The sequence below is a fragment of the Eutrigla gurnardus genome (genome assembly GCF_963514095.1).
Source record: "Eutrigla gurnardus genome assembly, chromosome: 15".
Classification (NCBI taxonomy): domain Eukaryota; kingdom Metazoa; phylum Chordata; class Actinopteri; order Perciformes; family Triglidae; genus Eutrigla; species Eutrigla gurnardus.
This window is the reverse complement of record NC_139938.1, coordinates 13256899-13276354: the sequence shown is the minus strand read 5'-3', so window position 1 is coordinate 13276354 and position 19456 is coordinate 13256899. Positions and strand designations below refer to the sequence as shown.

The window sequence follows — 19456 nt, the reverse complement described above, 5'->3', positions numbered from 1 at the left end:
CAACGTCTCCGTTTAAGGCGTTCTGAAACGACATTGTGTGTGTATGTAGCCTGAACGTCTGCAGTGGAGGCTTGACGGGCAGGAAGCTGTGTCACCACTTTCATGCACAAGTGTTTCTTTATTTCATCCCCCCCCCAGAAGTGGACAGGAATAGAAGCTGCTGCACCAGGGTGTTTCAGCATTACAAAAACATCCACGTAGTCACATTTGAGAAGTAATATTCCAGTTCTGCACAAGCTCTACAAACTGGTGAAGCCTCCATACAGTTGATTTCTGACATCATGAGCTCAGAGAGAGAGACTGGTAGGATGTGCTTTATGCATGAGTGTTTGCCTGCAGATATGTGTACTGTATATTGATGTTCATGCATGAATTCATGAAACACTGCTCTCCCCCACTACCTGGAGCTGTTGTATTTGTTCCGGAGCATAGATGGTCATTGAATAATGAATATACATCAGTGAATATACCCTGAGCTGGCTGTGAAACCTCATTATCAGCCGCTTTGCAGGAGAGAGTCAAGGGAGAAGGGGAGGGGGGGGGGGGGGGGGGTGAGGGAGAGACAAATGACCAAGAGAGAGTTAAGACCTTGATTCGGTGGGGAAAAAAAGTGAGACGTGATGAAAAATCGAAGGCAAAAACTCACCTGTAGCGATCCAGATGGGTGACGAATGGAAAATAAAACCTACATAAAGTGTTGTTGATGTTGTGATGCTGGTGGAGGGCGTTGTCAAGCACGCTGTTCCAAACTTCCCTGCAATCCGGTGAGCGCGAATGCGATAGCGTGATGATTCTCATCATTATAATACTCAATGACCTTTGTACCTTGTATGGTAGCATCTGCATCTATTATTCATCTTCCAACTTAGTCTTTTTTATTTTTTTGGGACGACTGTCTAGGAAGAAACTGCAAGAATAGAGAGGGGGTGAGAAGAGAATAAAGAGATTTAATGGTCTGTGGGTTGATGATAAGAGGAGAAAGAGATGTTTCTGTTGTTTAACTGACACTAGCTCAGTGCTTCTTGTGATTCTGGCCTTGTACATTCCTCCACTGTACGCTGTGCAGGGCGAGAGATTGACAGAATGTGGGGGAGAGAGACAGAATGAAGCAGACAGAGCGAGGGGAGGGGGAGGGGGGGTGCAGTGACTGCTGCAAGGAGACGAAGACAATATGATGTGACACTCTAGGAAATAAGCAAGACGGAGAGGGGAGGAGGGGTGAAGCTATCTCGTAGGTGTTATCAGGTTAAGCCACCCACCACTGGCTGTCGCCATGGCGACACCATGGTAACGACCAGGTGTTCAACCAGGATGGAGTGAGACCTTGCTTATGTAAAGGGTCTTCCTCATCCCTTTCTGTCTGTCTTTGTCCGTCTCTTTCAGAGTCTGTCTCAGGAGAGGCTGTGTTTGTAAAGTAACCGTCGGCAGCAGATGTAATAACTTTCCCATTGGGCCAATCACGCACCAGCATTCCTGCTTCCTGTATTGCTGAAACTGTTCCTTGTGAATCACAGCGGGAAACTGTTGGCCTTTATTATTTCTTATTATTACTTAAAGTCCAAGAAGTACACGCACGCACTGTACGTACGTACCGACCTGACATGCTGCATAAACAAAACACAAAAGCAAAAAAATGTTGTCGTTCATGTGATCTCTTTAAAAGCAGCCTTACTCGTGTGTATGAATGTTTGAGGGGTCAATGTTGATGTCAAATGCGTCTGTTTTTCCCTGTATTGATATGTATGTGAGTGTATACGTCTGTATTGCTCCTCCATTCTTAAACCTATAAGCTGATTTGATAACGTGCTTACAGAGATGTCTGTTTCAATCTGTTGGTGTTAGGTCTGTTACATCACTAAAGCTGTGTGTGTGTGCGTGTGTGTGTGTGTGTGTGTGTGGGGGGGGGGGGGGGTGCTCAGCACATGGAAACGCACTAGAAACAATGACACACACACGTGCTTGTGCCATTCATGCACTCCAGGCTAGACACACAAATATAGAAAGCCAAACACACACCACAGACCTTTGCTCTCGCTCTTAAAGGCATACTGTACTACTGCTAAACACACATCACGCCAGTTAAGAGACGACCTCTAATCCGCATCCTAATGCCAGGCAAGTCACTCCTGTATGTGGGTGATTTAAGGTGAGGGATTTGCAAAGATCGATGTGGAGGTTAGCAACACATCTGGGCCTTTTAGTGCGACGATTGACTGAACACGACAGTTTCAGTTATTATAATCTCCAACCCTGTTTCCACCTAATAAATCAGGTAGTAGATCAAACAATGACAATGAGTGTGAGGACTTGCACACTAATGTCACACTATTAGTCATTTATTGGATAAGATATCCACAATCTCATTCATAAATGATTACAATCAAAGTTAACCTTATGGCTACAAGCCAGAGGTTTCAGTGTTGTACTCCTTACTCATGAAAGTAACCTGAAAAATGCAACACAAATTAAAATGAATGCAATGAAAATGCAATTGGAAAATGCAGTTGGCCCTCTGAGTATAAAAGGGGAAAACCAGGTAGTTGGTAAAATATGGATAGTACCTCTAATTTTCAGTCAAATGAGTAAAAGTCTATTTTAGTCTCACGGGGAATATCATATGATAAAGTATATGTTCAAACAATATTCGACTCCAAACAAAAGGCAATACAAAACATCTGGCTTGTGCGAGGTAAAGGAGAGAAGGGACAAACTGCCAGTAAGCTGATAGAATTGTGAACCAAAGACGTTTGAGTGGAATGAGAGAAACGTGAGGAGGAAGTCGGAGAGACAGATGTGAGTTAATCCTGCGGAAGAACACTCCTCGGGGTCGTCCTATCCCTCTCCTGTTTCCTATTAAATGACTTCACTCAAACCTTTGTGCTTCCTGTTTGACGCCGTTTAATGTGACACATGACGGATGGTTGCGTTATGTTCCATGTGGGGATCCTCATAATGTAAAAATCTTGTTTTTTGAATCTGTGTTGCAGATAAACCTGCGGCTTATTTTAGTCAGCGGGAAGACGAAAGAATTCCTCTTCTCTCCCAACGAGTCGGCGGCGGACATCGCCAAACACGTCTACGACAACTGGCCGATGGGTGAGTAGCTCCGTTTACACGCCTCGCTGATTGTTCCTCGCAATGGCAGTTATTGATGACTGATGTAGCTGTAGTTACATAGCGAAGCCAATAAAATCATCCTGAGGTGATCCAGCTATTTATTTTTCCTTCACTCAGACATTGATATATTTGTGACCCTTCACTCTTATTTTGAAATTTCACGTCCAATAGAAATCATACGCTATCATCTATAAACTTGTTGTCTATTTGGATTCCCCAAAGCTGATTCAACTAAATTTTGATCAGTTTTTGTTATGTTGGATATATTGGAAAATGTTCCTACATTCTGCACATATATAATATAGACACATATTGTGTTGTATTGTAATAAATCATGTTATTGCGTGAGCTGTAATCCCTAACAATTTAGCTGCTAATGCACTTAGAAGCCTGATTCATCTTGGCCGTTTCTATGACAAAGCTGAAGGCGGCTGATGAGCTATAGTGTGCCTCCAGAGAGCTGAGGTCCCATATAAACGTGCTGCTAATTACTTACATGTAGGTCTATATAGTAGTGTGGGAATTTGACAAACTTTGGTGTAGGGAAATTAGAGCGCGCTCTTCCTTTCAGCCTGATTATCATTGCATATAGGAATGTGGGATTGCGGTACAGCCACCTCCTTTCTGTTATACACCCACTTCCTAACTGGCGTACAACCGTGTTGGATTTCATTCCATACCGCCGACCTTAACAACACCGTTTTGGAGAAGCCCACAGTCATAAATTCTACTGATGGACTCGGGACAGAAAGGGGAAAAATTCAAGGAGAATCTGTCTGTTTTGGAAGTGCCCAGTGTTCCTCCAAGACAACACATCTGAACCCTGTGAGACCCAGAGCAGGCACTCCGTCAGGGCCAACACCCTCCGCTTAGCTGGAGACAAACATCTGGTGGACAGATGTTGCTGCCGTGCAACTCCCCCCACTGTTTTCTCTCTCATTTAATGCCTTCACTTTTGTCTGTAGCTCTTCCCAAGCCACACCTCGTGTTCTTGTCGTGCTTTCCTTCGTTCTCACATTCTGTAGTGCATCCCACAAAGCCTCAAAATAAAGGCCCTCAAGGTCCGAAGAATATCTTCAGAACGGTTGTTGGTGGTCTCTTTCCTAAGCCGTGCAATGATTCATTTTCACTTCACCGTTTACACTATTTGATATTAATGCAGAACAGGATGAACGCAGTTATTTAAAATGTTCATCATATCTGCAAAAACGTACGTTCTTTATTTCCTTTTCTTAATGACAAAACTAGTCTGGGAACCTTCACTGGCGATAATCAATGAATAACGGACCTTGTTCATTATTTTTTTCAAACATTCAACCTCAGGCAGTAATAAAATGGTCATGAAATATCAATATTGACCCAGCATGTTATCAGTTTAATAGATTATACAGTGCTTTATGGGGAAAGAAAAGAAAAATAATGTGGCAATTTAAGACCAAATCAATTATCAATTTCAATGAATGTGGAAGCAAACAAATAAGAGATATTTAACTCTCTCTTGTTGTTTTTTCTTTCAGACTGGGAGGAAGAGCAGGTCAGCAGTCCTAACATCCTGAGGCTGATCTACCAGGGCCGGTTTCTACACGGCAACGTAACACTAGGAGGTGAGAAACCACAGAGGGTGCACCTCCCAAAAACCCTTATGTGCTCATAGACATGCACAGTGTGTTGCTGGAAAGTTCTTCGGCTGTTCTCATCTTTTTTCCCCGAGCCACAGAACAGAGGTACCTCAGTGCTCCGGACAAGTCTGCTTTGACGGAGGGAGAGGGAGGAGAGAGGAAATACAGAAAAAGAGGGGAAAGGGACTGGTCAGGATAGGAGCAAGAATGGCGTTAGTGTCGACCTCGGGCACCACAAAGAAGAGACCTGAAGGGAGGCGGGCGTGAAAACGAAAAGGGAAGCGAAAAAGAGATCATGGCGGTCCACTTCCCTTCTCCCTGCCTCATAGGCTTTTTCAGTCTACAGAACCCATTTTTGATTTGACTGGTGTTTTGTGTGGTTAACGAGGTTATGGCCACACCTAACCCTTGTACATGCATCCCATTGCCGCCATCTATCTGATGACTCCCTTATCTTTGGTGTAACATGTTTGCACGATGGCACAGCATCCTGTTAAAGTGGAACCGAAACTCCCAGTGGTTTTGAAATGCAAACTTAGACGCCCGACATGGGAAGGCATGATTCACGTGATTAATAGGAAGTTTTGGCTTTAAAAAAACACACACACACACACAAAAAACAGCATATGTGTAGTATATGAGGAGATTGTATTTGACCTATCTTCCGCCAGCCATTAGGAGGAGACATTTAATTTTTAGGAACAGCTAATCTCCATGTGTTAAACATACAACATTGTATAAATATTTGTTTTACAAAGATAACATTGTTGGCCATTTCAGGCCCTTTTCTTACCTGCAAGAGATTATTTCTCTCCAACAAAGTTACCCATGCTTTATTATTTCATTAAGGATCTTAAATGTAGTTTTTAGCTTCTCTTTCTTTTGCAGCCCAACTCGTTCCAGTGTAGCATGATCTCCGAAAGATTTCAAACCGCTGTCGAAGATGATACTGATTGTGAATGACTTTGTAAATGCAGATATGCTTTAACTCACTGAATAACCTTTCCCTCCTCTTCCTCTCTCTCTCTCTCTCTCTCTCTGTCTCTCTCCCTCTCTCTCACTCACTCCTCCCCCGTTAGCTCTCAAACTGCCCTTGGGGAAGACCACAGTGATGCATTTAGTTGCCAGAGAGACTTTGCCTGAGCCAAATTCCCAAGGTAACCAGCCCTTCTTTCCTTTCAGCGGGCCTTTTCACACGCTGAACAACTTTAAACGTTCTGCTCCCGGCCATTATTTATCTCTACACATGGCTTCTGTTTTAGTAACAGCCACTGGTGCAAATAATTGGCTCCCTCAAGTGAATATCCGAGATACAGTACATTGTGGAGATTAGACAGCTGATATAAATCATATTAGGTGATGGGTCTCCTTTTTGTCATTGTGTGGAGTGGAAGATCCATCTATGTGGAGACGGGCTGATTTCATCCTAGCACATAGTCAGAGTTCAGAGGGACATCTATGGTTGCACAAAGTGCTCTGGTTATCTTCTATCCTCCAGAAAACCTGTCTTGTGGAAGAACAATTATAAGGCAAAGGTCTATCTGTGTTTTTCAAATGTTAACTGTTGTCTGGAAAAACATTTCTTGCTCCACAATATTGTTAGCATCCAACATTTAGAGCCCTGGTTTCCCTCTTTTGTCAGTTGCAAGGAAGTGTCGATGTTAACAAGCATCACTGTTAAAATACACACAGATCTCTTGATTCTGATAACCTGGAGTTTTTTTTTTTTGCATTTGGTCTTTGTTCTTATGAAACCATAACAAATGTCCATGTAAGACGTGAGCATGTTGCTTCAGGCATAGGTGAGACAGGAAATACAATCCAGGAAGTCCGGTTTGAGTCACAGATCCGAGAGTTTGAAGGCTTATTAGGCACCAAAATGCTTCACGCTGGTTTATGAAACAATGAGACAGGATTTTGCAGGGATTTTACCTTTTGATCGCAACAATCGCAAACAGGAGAAATATGTCTTTCACGTTATAAAGTGATCAAACAGGAATGTGTGCCTATGTTTATTTGAAATGACTGTGTGTGTGTGTGTGTGTTTTCAGGTCAGAGGAATAGAGAGAAGACTGGGGAGAGTAACTGCTGTGTCATTCTGTAAATAGACACCACCGCCGCCGGCCCTCCATCCTTCTCATTCGTTCTCACCGTCGACATCCTGGACCTAATGAGCTTGTCCCCTGTCCTGGAGCCTGTCCACAATGCGGACATGCATACAGACAAACACACATACTCTTCTGCTTCTGGTTTTCCCTTATACACACACACACACACACACACACACACATAGAAAGAGAGCAAGCTCGGCTGATTCAGCACCCAGAGTTGGGAGCAGGAAATTGATTGACGATATAGTTGATTCCTTTGTTGTACTTGATTTTGTTGTCATAACTGAAAATTAGTGGAAGAAACTGCATTTGCATGTGGGTTTTCTTTTTTCATTTTTTTTTTTTTTTTTTCTTAATGCACACCTTTTAAAGCCTTCTGCCACACACATGACGCACACGTTACATGCAATGGACATGCACACCTTCCTCCACCATCCTCAGCCGGTCTGTTAAAGGAGCTCCTCATTCTAGCTGGTTGTCATAGTAATGCAGTGCCCAAGTTTGTGTGTGTGGCCTTGTTTTCTCGTACAGACCGCTGAGAATTTTAACCACTAACAACTCGCCAACATGCCAACACAAACACACACATGCACACACACACACTTGAACATCCTGTCTACAGATCCGACCATATGTGCTTGTGTGATCTCCCCTCGGTGCAGCAGACGAAGCGCAGACGTGCCTGACCAGAGAAATCCAACCAGGACACATACACACATATATCACACCTGTGTCCTTTTAACTGCCCTCCTCTGCATGTGCCCTTAAAGGTCACAAGAGAGAAATGATTCCTTTTTGTCTGCAGAGCGCTGCAGAGGCCCGAACACATCCTACATCTTTCAGTAGTCGCGTTCTTAGCCAAACAAAACCTAACAAGCAAACAAATAGACAAACAACCAGTGTTGGTGGTCTTGTTTCGGTTATTTGTTTGTCCGGGACATTTGTGACTATATTTTGACAGTCCGCGCATATTTCTGACCGACCAGTGTTGTGATTAATAAAACATGCCAGTTTGGTTTCCTCCCCGATGCGCCATCCCTCCCTCCCTCTCTCTTTGAGGAAAGACTCATTGTGCTCCTTTTTTAAACAGTGTTTTGAAGGATATTTCTGACAAATTGCTGTCCGAGCAGGGAAATTAACTCGGAATTGAAATTGTTCCTTATTTGTCTTAATTCGCTTCTTATGCTCTCTCTCTCTCTCTCTCTCTCTCTCTCTCTCTCTCTCTCTCTCTCTCTCTCTCTCTCTCTCTCTCTCTCTCTCTCTCTCTCTCTCTCAGCATTAATAAGTCCACTTGCACAACCGAAGCATGTGCTCCTTCATCAGATAAATAAAAATGTATAAAAAGTTTTATTGTTTTATTTTATATTTTTCCAATGGAAGTAATGTTCCAAACTAAGGTAACGTGTAGAATATATTTAATATAAATCTTATATAGAACATGATGACTCTAGATCTTGTTGATATACAGTATATTGGTGTTTAGTCTATGATTGTGTGTACGGTTAGCTTCTAGCCAGTTCACAGTCACTCGTTGACAATGTCTTGTGCTTAACAGCGGCAGAACCTCCCTAATCATCGACAGACTATTTTTATTTTCTTCTGTGCTTTTTTGTTATTTTTTTTTTTTCATTTGTTTATAATTTAATGTAATCCTTTTTTTTTCTTCTCTTTTTGTGTTTTTTTGCTTTAAAAGAATCGCTTTGTAACAGCACTAGGTCTTAAAAAAATAATATTGTTTTTATTGATCAGGGTTCAAATCTGTACAGAGATAAACATTTTCAAACCAATTGTAAATAGCACTAATGCTCCCTCTCCCCCCCTCCGAACTTCAAAATGGAATACATCTGTAAACTAAATAAAGGTTATTCAAGTGCACTGCTCTTTGTCGTGACTGAAGTTGTAAAACTCACCTGATTTTGATGGCCTACTGTCAACAAGAGTTCCAACGGATGGCTAAATCAGATGGCCATTTTTAGCTGACTCGACTGATGTTCGACCGTCTTGACGACTGCAAGGGACTATTTCTGGTGAAATGATTCTTGGTAGTCAGCTGGGAAGCTGTCGTTATGAATTAAGTACTTAACTTAAAGAGGTATCTCAATGTAAAATTACTCAATCACAAGTAGAAGTACAGCATGCTCAGCAATCCTGACTATTCAAAATGGACCCTTTTAGAGTGGTATGTTATCATCAATATTTTTTTGCCCTAACACGTAAGCAGCATTTACCTGAGGTGGAGCAAATGTTTACTACTTGATGTGTTTTTGGTTAGTTATACCACAAAACATGGGGAAACTGATATTACATAATGGTTTTAAATTCAATGTTTATTTGTCCCCAGGGGCAATTAAAGGCAAATGGTGTAGCTGTGCAAGAACAGGTTCTCCTTTTACGTCTATAAGACCCAGAAAACGGATTACTGCTCGGTAGCTAAAGCGATGCACCCTATTTTACAAGATTATTAAAAATATAATGAAGCACATACTCAAGTACTTCACCTAAATACATTTTTAGAAATATTGCTGCTAAAGTCATTGTGAATTTGTTGCTTGTCAGTTAAGACTCGATGACGGTTAACAGGGGATCAGTGAAGGGACTTAACAAACGCTTGTTTAAAGAGGAAGGACTTTCCGCTCACTCAGCATTCGGTAAAGATGACACACTAATGAAGTGTCTTTACAAGAAAAAAAATGTAATTGCATCCATTTTTCCTTTGACAACCACGTGACGCTGTTATGTCACTTGTGCAGTTTGCACAACAGTCGGTCGCCCAAAGTGCAGCAGGAAGGCCGGGCTGGAACATAGAGTACCGTTCAGCCTGCCATTCCCGAGAACATTGTTTTCAGCTGAGTTTTGCCCCACATACTTTGCTAATGACACACCGGGCAAACAAGATGTGTTGCATTGTCGCGAGGACAGTTTTCGTTGCAAGTTTGCGACACCATGGTATGAGGGCAGTGCTGATTTGCTCAAGAAAATGTTATTAATAGATGACGTCTGGACTTCTGTTGCCATCAGTGAACTCCTGTGTAGTTTTTTCCCTCCTCTCCTCCCTGTTTTCATCCCTCCCTCCACTCTTTCTTGCAATCATGCTGTTTCCACACAGTGATATGAATACATCTATTCTTCTGGCACGTACACACACACACACACACGCATACTGTCTAAAGAGTCTGGGTGCAGACAGAGAGGATTGGGGTTACAGTACTAGTGATCAGACTGACGCACTCGGTGCTGTGGCTGCCTGGCCTCTGAGCAATACACCAGTCTCTTCATACAGACTGGTGATTGTTTCTATGGTAATGTATGAGTCTGCATAAGTCAACATTCTGCAGTATCATTTACACATATGTGACATTATTTATTCATAGCATACAGACTGTGAACATGAATAAAGGATTCCGTGCATCTGACTACAACTGGGATGGGTATGAGGAAACCTTTTCACAATGCGCTCATTCATTATTTTTTGATGGATTTTATAGGCAGAAATGTAATTATGGTATAACTACCAAACAGCATGGCAGGAAGGATTTTCTTTGCTCTGTCTGATCCTAACAGGCTGCTGTAAGGTTTGAGGATATCACCATCTTCTGGCAAAACACCAATATAGCAATATTAATAACCACCAATGTATGAATGCACATTAAGGGTGCTTTGGATGACATATTCCACCAAGTTGATACCATGTATTGGCTGGATGATTCTGGCAACATACTTATTTTTCTACTTTTTGCATTTATAATATTTTTGGAGGAAATTTGTGTTGCTATGTGTTTAATATTAAATCTATTTTGTGATTTGCATTCTCACTGGTTTTGCTACAACTGTAACTTTAGATTTCTTATTCTGTCATTTGATCAGGGTGGTCCTTTTTTTATAATCTCCTCCATTACAGCGTCATGTTGTCAGTCAAATCAGTGCACTCCAAATGTTTCCTTTAGAAATGTTCAGGAACCTGCTATACATTTTATTTACAGAATAACATAGGGCTATGGTTAGAGATTTATCCATCCCTGAATTAAAGAAATAATATTTTGATGAAATCAGTAGGAATAGTGTGACTGTCTAGTCCTCTTCAAGTAAAAGTTTATAAACCTCTTCTACACAAATTTCCTGCAATAATATTGTTTATGAAAGTCGCATTTCACCTACTACTGGTTCCATAAAATCTAAATTTACACTCATCAGCTACATATTTTAAAACTATTGATTAACAGACAAACAGAAACACAAACAGCTGTAACATGTTTGTGTTTTGATATTCAAATACCACGAGTATGGATGAGTTTACTTTGCTACGCTAAAGCCAGAAAAAGAGATTTTCTTTAAAGAATTTCTTTTTCCCTCCTTAAATACAATAGCTGGCAATCTATCCTTTTGTCTGTCTTCTTTTCACTATTTATTTATCTACAGTATGGTCTGTTGTTTTGTTTTTGACAGGCCATATCTGATATGTCTGCAACTTCTCTCTCCCTCTCTCTCTGTGTTTTGATTTATAAGAGGACGGATATATTGTCCGTCTCTTACAGCATGACTCAATATAGTGCTTCAAATCTCCAAACTGTCAACATCTTCCTGTATTGTATTCAGTTTGCAACAGCAGGACGTACAGATAATTATGTTACATTTGCATTTTACACAAGGAATGGACAGTCGTCAATGTAGATTGGCTTCATATTTAGGAGTTACAGCACTATTGGCACACATCCCCTTTCCCACTATCTATTTACCATATTTCCATGTATGAATATTACCATGGGCTCATCTCTGTCAATTTTAGAATAAAAGTATCTGGTTTAAAGCTGGGGCCTAGTCGTTCATTTGAAACATTATCCTGATCCTGAGATTGATCCTGATAAGGTCATAGCGACGAGTCTATAACTGTTTTTTTTGCAAACATATAAATGCATTAATTTAAACAGATTGTGTTCATGACACACTAGCCTGGAGACTAAATTGCCATGTCGGTTGATTTTTACATCGATATTTGGTTAATTCTGGCTTACTTCATCAGAAACATGGACTGCACTTTAATTATTGATATTTTTTATTCTTCCTCTCATGTTCTCTCAGCTGCCCCTGTTAAGCTCAAGGTCAACAACAGTAATTTGTACAATCAATGAGAACATTGATGTTTGTGTAACTGTTTAGCCAAGTGATGACTGTTAGGAGTAATGTTTTTTTTATGAAAGCAGTAGCTAGTAGCCTACACTTGATCCTGAGAACAGAATCTTATAATAAAACACAATATATGTTAGAATAAAACACAATATTGAGGTTCTGTTATAAAATTCCCAATAAACACAATGGGATAGTAGAAAAGAAAGTATGAAATATGATGTTAAGTGTCCTGAGATGACTTCTGTGAATCTGTGATATGACACTATAAATAAAAAAAATAAAATAATAATAAAACATTTTTATTGAATTGAATTGAAATTGAAAATTGAAATCTGAAAATGCAGGGTAGGCTCTACTATACTGGCAGGCTGCATTTGAATGGAAATACACATTTTAAAAAAGAAAAAGAAAAATCCAACTGTAACCAAATACACAGTGGTTTACACAAAATACACACGTTACATGCCAACAGCACTGGGGACCAAATATAGGGCTACGGTATGATAAATGATAACGTTGGGTAAAAAAAAAGATGGCGTCTTTATTGGTGAGGGAACTCGTTGGACAGGAGAATGACATGGAGCAACTACAGTGTCCAGAGGAAGGAGCGCTGGCTGCTAACATCACTCAGAAGAGACACACAGGTGGGGTTTTGCTTTTTGGGAAGTATTTTTAAACTGACCTAGGTTTCATTTATCGAGAGAAACAGCAACTAGATCTGACAATGTTGTCAAACGTAAATAGGCTAACGGTTAACTCCTAGCACGTAACGCTAAGCTAACACGTGGCTAAGCTAGCAAGCGGCTATGCTAGCGTTAAGTTTTGCAGTTTTCCAGAACTGATGGTCACACCGTTAGAGAGTTATTCATGAGAGAACTCTTAATAACTCACCAAAGCACTGTTAACAAATGTGTTTGGTGACTGAACTAACGGTAATTAACATTAAACATACATTTTGATGATTTATGGTAATGGTTGTAATGCTGCCTTCACGTGGTATCGGAATTATGGAAAGTACGAGTTCAACGTGGCTGAAGAGAGGACAGATTCAGTAATTGATAGTACATAATTCTATTTGGTGGAAATGCTTTAAAGCATTTCCAACCTATGTTATCCTAATCTTTATTATTTTTTTTTTTCTTATTATTATTCTTCTTCCGTACGTTTTTTGGTCGTCTCTAACTTCTGCATACTTTCAGCTACAAAAACCATTCAACTATCAAAATGTTCAGCTTTTTCAGCTCTTTTGTGCTGATTTTCAAACTTTGTTCTACCTTTCATACTTTTTAAAATATTCAGCCTTTTCCATATTTTTTTTTCAATGCATTCCTATGGAGATCAGCCTAAAAACCTCTTGAACATCCTCCTCTTTGAACTCCGAATACTTTCACATACTTCCACCTACAGACTCCATTTAAACTTTAAACAACCTACAAGACTTTGAACTATAACACTATTACTCAGTGTTTTGATATCTTTTACAGTTTTTCTATAATCACAGTTTATGTTTGATGGTTTTTTAAGACCTGATCAGAGTTTACAATGGGTGTGTATTGCGCCTGCTAGAGTGCGTGACATCATCGTTAGAGTGTGAGAGCTCCTCGTCATACTTCAGATTTTTTTCCTTTCCAAACTCCTCCCGGCCACAATTTTCACTCTACACACGTGATCTTTTCCAATTTTGTAGACAAACTTGTCCTGTCTCTCACAATGTGCTCAAAATCTCTGTGAGATTTACAGAATTTGAACTAGCAACCTCTAAGTGCGGCCAAGTCCTTTTTTTCTCCTCATCCGCTCCAATGTTAATTGAGAAGCAGATTTTCAAAGAAACCTGATATGAACAGCATTTCTAACTCGCCCTAGCGTCCACATTTCTGACACTAGGAAAAAATAAAAGTCATCAGTGTCTTCAGCAGAGTCTTGTGGCGCTAACGGTGCGAAAATTTTGGCAATACAACTTTCGGTGTGAGCGTGAGAAGCTTTTGTTCGGACCCTCCGAAATGGAGGAATAGAGACAGGCTCTAGACAGTTACACAGGCGCGTAGATGGCTTTGATCTCTGTGGCTTTGATCTTTAGAAGTGACAGCAGGTGTGCTCTGATTGGCAGACGGGAGCGGCAGACAGGAGCAGTCAGTGGGATTTGTAGTTTTTTTTGTCAAACATCGTCTGCTCAAACATACTTTCACCTAGAAACTCCATTTAAACTTTAAAATGTATACACAAGTCTGTCTATCTCTCTCTGTCTCACTCTCTGTCTGTCTGACTACTACTACTACTACTACTTCTACTACTAGCCTACTACTGATACTACGTCCACTGCTCGTACTTGTACTAGTACTACTACTACTAGCCTACTACTGATACTATGTCCACTACTTGTAATAGTACTACTACTAATACTACTAGTACTAGCCTACTACTGATACTACCTCCACTACTTGTAGTAGTACTACTACTACTACTACTTCTTCTACTACTGATACTACGTCCACTACTTGAACTTGTACTAGTACTACTACTGATACTATGTCCACTACTTGTAATAGTACTACTACTAGCCTACTACTGATACTACCTCCACTACTTGTAGTAGTACTAGTACTACTACTACGTCTACTACTGATACTACGTCCACTACTTGAACTTTTACTCGTACTACTACTCCTTTTGCTACTAGCCTACTACTGATACCATGTCCACTACTTGTACTTGTACTAGTACTACTACTACTAGCCTACTACTGATACTATGTCCACTACTTGTAATAGTACTACTACTAATACTACTTGTACTAGCCTACTACTGATACTACCTCCACTACTTGTAGTAGTACTAGTACTACTACTACTACTACTACTTCTTCTACTAGCCTACTACTGATACTACTTCTAATACTTCTACTACTAGCCTACTACTGATACTTCCTCCACTACTTGTAGTAGTACTACTACTACTTCTTCTACTACTGATACTACGTCCACTACTTGAACTTGTACTAGTACTACTACTGATACTATGTCCACTACTTGTAATAGTACTACTACTACTACTACTAGCCTACTACTGATACTACCTCCACTACTTGTAGTAGTACTAGTACTACTACTACGTCTACTACTGATACTACGTCCACTACTTGAACTTTTACTCGTACTACTACTCCTTTTGCTACTAGCCTACTACTGATACCATGTCCACTACTTGTACTTGTACTAGTACTACTTCTAGTTTACTACTGATACTACCTCCACTACTTGTAGTAGTACTAGGACTACTACTACTCGTACTTCTACTTCTACTACTACTAATACTACTAATACTTGTACTAATATTACTAGTACTAGTAGTACTTCTACTTCTACTACTACTAATAATACTAATACTTGTACTAATATTACTAGTACTACTGCTAATACTACTGCTACTACTAATACTACTTTTACTAATAATACTAGTATTACTGCTACTACTACTACTACTGATACTACTCCTACTACTTCTATTAGTACCCTACTAATACTAAAAACAAAAAGAACATTCAAATATTAAAATGTTCAGCTCTTTATGGACATTTCAACATGTCTTCAACATTTTTTTGCCTTTCATATTCTTTTCAAATATTCAGGTTTTTCATATTTGTTCAGCTATTTAGCTTATTTCATACATTTGCAGATATTAAGCTTTCTTAATATTATTTTCAAATATTTAGCTTTTTTCATAATTTTACACATGTTCAGCTTTTTCAAAATTCTCTTCAACTATTCAGCTTTTTGAATATTCTCTTCAACTATTCAGCTTTTTCAAAATTCCCTTCAACTATTCAGCTTTTTGAATATTCTCTTCAACTATTCAGCTTTTTCAAACTTTTGCACATATTCAGCTTTTTTAATATTCTCTTCAGCTATTCAGCTTTTTCTAACTTTTGCACATATTCAGCTTTTTGAATATTCTCTTCAACTATTCAGCTTTTTCAAACTTTTGCACATATTCAGCTTTTTTTAATATTCTCTTGAAATATTCAGCTTTTTTAATATTTTCTTCAAATATTCAGCTTTTTTTTCAGTGTTGCTTCAGCATTAAAGCATTTCCACGTATTTCCGCAGGAAATGCATTTTCTAGTTTTATTTTATTATTCTTGATGCAACATTAATGCAAATTTACTTGAGACTGAGGCTACCCTCTGATTCAGGAGTTAGGATGTATTTAGACATTTGAAATGGTAACGTAACGTTAATGTAATGGCCTCTTTCAGAAAAATTAATGATGATTTTGCCATATCTAGATGCAGACAAGACTGCTTCAGGTATAGTTAGCGAAGTGCTAGCTCCAAACCCTCTGTACTTGGACTTGCCAAAGACTCAGCTTCTGCTGTCTAAGCTAACGGCATACCGGTTTGAATTTGATTACCTGCTTTCTCTCTGTCCAGACTACATTATACCTGTTAAAATGTCCACTGATTAGTGTGTTTCCATTGACTAGTTAGAGCTGAAATAATCAGTGACATTAATTATGGTTGTATTCCACTTAAGTGTCAGTGTGTACAATACCAGGACCTTGGAACTGGGACAGCCATCATTTGTGTTTACACCTCTGCTTTTTGTGTCATGAAAAATGTATAAATTAGGCAGTTCTTACCATGACAGGCAAACATATCCCATTACATAGTGTTTTTTGACACCTCCTTGTGTATGATTGCCTTTTAACTGAAAATATTTCAGTTTCTAGTTTGTATTTATTAATTAATTGTTTGCCAACAACAGCCACAACTCAGCTGGTGGTATGTCTGCTTTTTCTGATGCATTTCTGCCCCCTTGTGGCCAAATGTGTCACTTAGGGTAATTTTTAACATCAGGGTCCTTACACACTGAAGAGTCTGTTAAATTGTTTAGGCTTAAGACTCAGATCAACGCACTGAACAAATAATAAAAAGACCAAACTGTGTTATCCTTCAGTTTTTCAGTGTCACCTGTAGGATGAGTTTGGACTTAATTCATGGTGTGTAGTGGTCATAAAACACAAACAAGGTATTTCATACAAAAAAACTTCAGCATCAGCCAGTTTAACTGAATGTTATCAGATAAACAGGCTGATGCATCACATTTTCTTTGGCTTAACTGGAATGCACGGATTTTATCCCCCATTTCTGTAGGAGACCAGAAAGAAGAAATGGATCGATCAGTGTGACCAAAAACCCTCCTGAAGCTCTAATTGGCAGTGAGTACAACATCAAGATATAATTGAGAACCTGTCCTTTTTAAACTTTGAGGCAACTATTTACATGATTCACTGTTAATATGGAGAAAAGCAAAAATAAATCCAAAGGCCAGAAAAGTCAGAACACATACACTCAACAAAAATATAAACGCAACACTTTTGTTTTTGCTCCCATTTTTCATGAGATGGACTTAAAGATCTAAAATTCATTCCAGATACACAATATTACCATTTCTCTCAAACATTGTTCACAAATCTGTCTAAATGTGTGATAGTGAGCACTTCTGCTTTGCTGAGATAATCCATCCCACCTCACAGGTGTGCCACATCAAGATGCTGATCTGACATCATGATTAGTGCACAGGTGTACCTTATACTGCCCACAATAAAAGGCCACTCTGAAATGTGCAGTTTTGTCTCACAGCAAAATGCCACAGATGCCACAAGCATTGAGGGAGCGTGCAATTGGCATGCTGACAGCAGGAATGTCAACCAGATCTGTTGCTCGTGCATTGAATGTTCATTTCTCCACCATAAGCCGTCTCCAAAGGCGTTTCAGAGAATATGGCAGTACATCCAACCGGCCTCACAACCGCAGACCACGTGTAACCACACCAGCCCAGGACCTCCACATCCAGCAGGTTCACCTCCAAGATCGTCTGAGACCAGCCACTCAGACAGCTGCTGAAACAATTGGTTTGCATAACCAAACAATTTCTGCACAAACTGTCAGAAACCGTCTCAGGGAAGCTCAACTGCATGCTCGTCGTCCTCATCGGGGTCTTGACCTGACTCCAGCTCGTCGCCGTAACAGACTTGAGTGGGCAAATGCTCACATTCGATGGCGTCTGGCACGTTGGAGAGGTGTTCTCTTCACGGATGAATCTCGGTTTACATTGTTCAGGGCAGATGGCAGACAGCGTGTGTGGCTTCGTGTGGGTGAGCGCTTTGCTGATGTCAATGTTGTGGATCGAGTGGCCCATGGTGGTGGTGGGGTTATGGTATGGGCAGGCATCTGTTATGGACGAAGAACACAGGTGCATTTTATTGATGGCATTTTGAATGCACAGAGATACTGTGATGAGATCCTGAGGCCCATTGTTGTGCCATACATCCATGAACATCACCTCATGTTTCAGCAAGATAATGCATGGCCCCATGTTGCAAGGATCTGTACACAATTCTTGGAAGCTGAAAATGTCCCAGTTCTTGCATGGCCAGCATACTCACCGGACATGTCACCCATTGAGCATGTTTGGGATGTGCTTGACCGGCGTACACGACAGCGTGTACCAGTTCCCACTAATATCCAGCAACTTCGCACAGCCATTGAAGAGGAGTGGACCAACATTCCACAGGCCACAATTGACAATCTGATAAACTCTATGCGAAGAAGATGTGTTGCACTGCATGAGGCAAATGGTGGTCACACCAGATACTGACTGGTTCTGAGTCCCCAGACCCCCAATAAAGCAAAAAAAATGCACATTTCAGGGTGGCCTTTTATTGTGGACAGTCTAAGGTAGTGCTGGGCGGTATGACCAAAAATGTATATCACGGTATTTTTCAAAATGATATCGGTTTCACGGTATTTGACGGTATTTTTTTTTTCAAGCACGACTGGGTGTTAACCTAATTTTCTAATAATTTAGAGAATAATTACTGCAGTAAATTGGCTTGGACTGACATATTTTAATGTCATAAGGAGTGAATATTGTAGAAAAACATTAATGTCCACACTAGCATTAATGATGTGAAGGAATCAGAATGCATGACTGTTGCAGTCAAAATACAGAACCCTTTATTGTTTTGCAACTTGAAAAAACATCTTTTGTAAACCAACTGGCTACACAATGTAAACAATACGTCTCCTGTAACTGCAATATGAAGACTTCTTTATCCACTGGACATCAATTAAGGCAACATCCATAAATAATATTGAAACAAATAAATTAAAAAAATAAATAGTTCCACAGTTTGCTTTTCTTGTCGTAGGCAGTCCCCCTAGCAAACGCGTCTTTGAGTGACATTTGACTCGTCTCTTCTCCCGCAGTGCGAACAGCGGCTACAACTTTAGCCCAACGGCATTTGCAGAATATTGTTGTTTGTTCGACGTCGATTTTTTAAAGCCGAAGAATTTCCAAACAACAGACACGGCTCCTCTTTTCGGCACAAGTTCTTCTGTTTCATTGCTTGCTCGTTCGGAACTTTCGGCGAAAGTTTCGGCGAAAAAAAGAAATGGATAAACACGGCGAAAGTTTTGGCAAAAAT

At 40.0% G+C, this 19456-nt stretch overlaps 1 protein-coding gene across 1 annotated transcript in view; it reads left to right on the top strand.

Moving 5' to 3' along the window:
- ubl3a (ubiquitin-like 3a) overlaps positions 1 to 8722 on the top strand; it is a 28836-nt gene extending 20114 nt beyond the window's left edge. Inside the window, exons 2-5 of the mRNA XM_084029870.1 lie at positions 2988 to 3096; positions 4635 to 4721; positions 5816 to 5893; positions 6788 to 8722. Coding sequence (XP_083885996.1) covers positions 2988 to 3096; positions 4635 to 4721; positions 5816 to 5893; positions 6788 to 6840 — 327 coding nt within the window. The 3' untranslated portion in view covers positions 6841 to 8722. The remainder of the gene's footprint in view (positions 1 to 2987; positions 3097 to 4634; positions 4722 to 5815; positions 5894 to 6787) is intronic.
- Positions 8723 to 19456: the final 10734 nt, after the last annotated feature.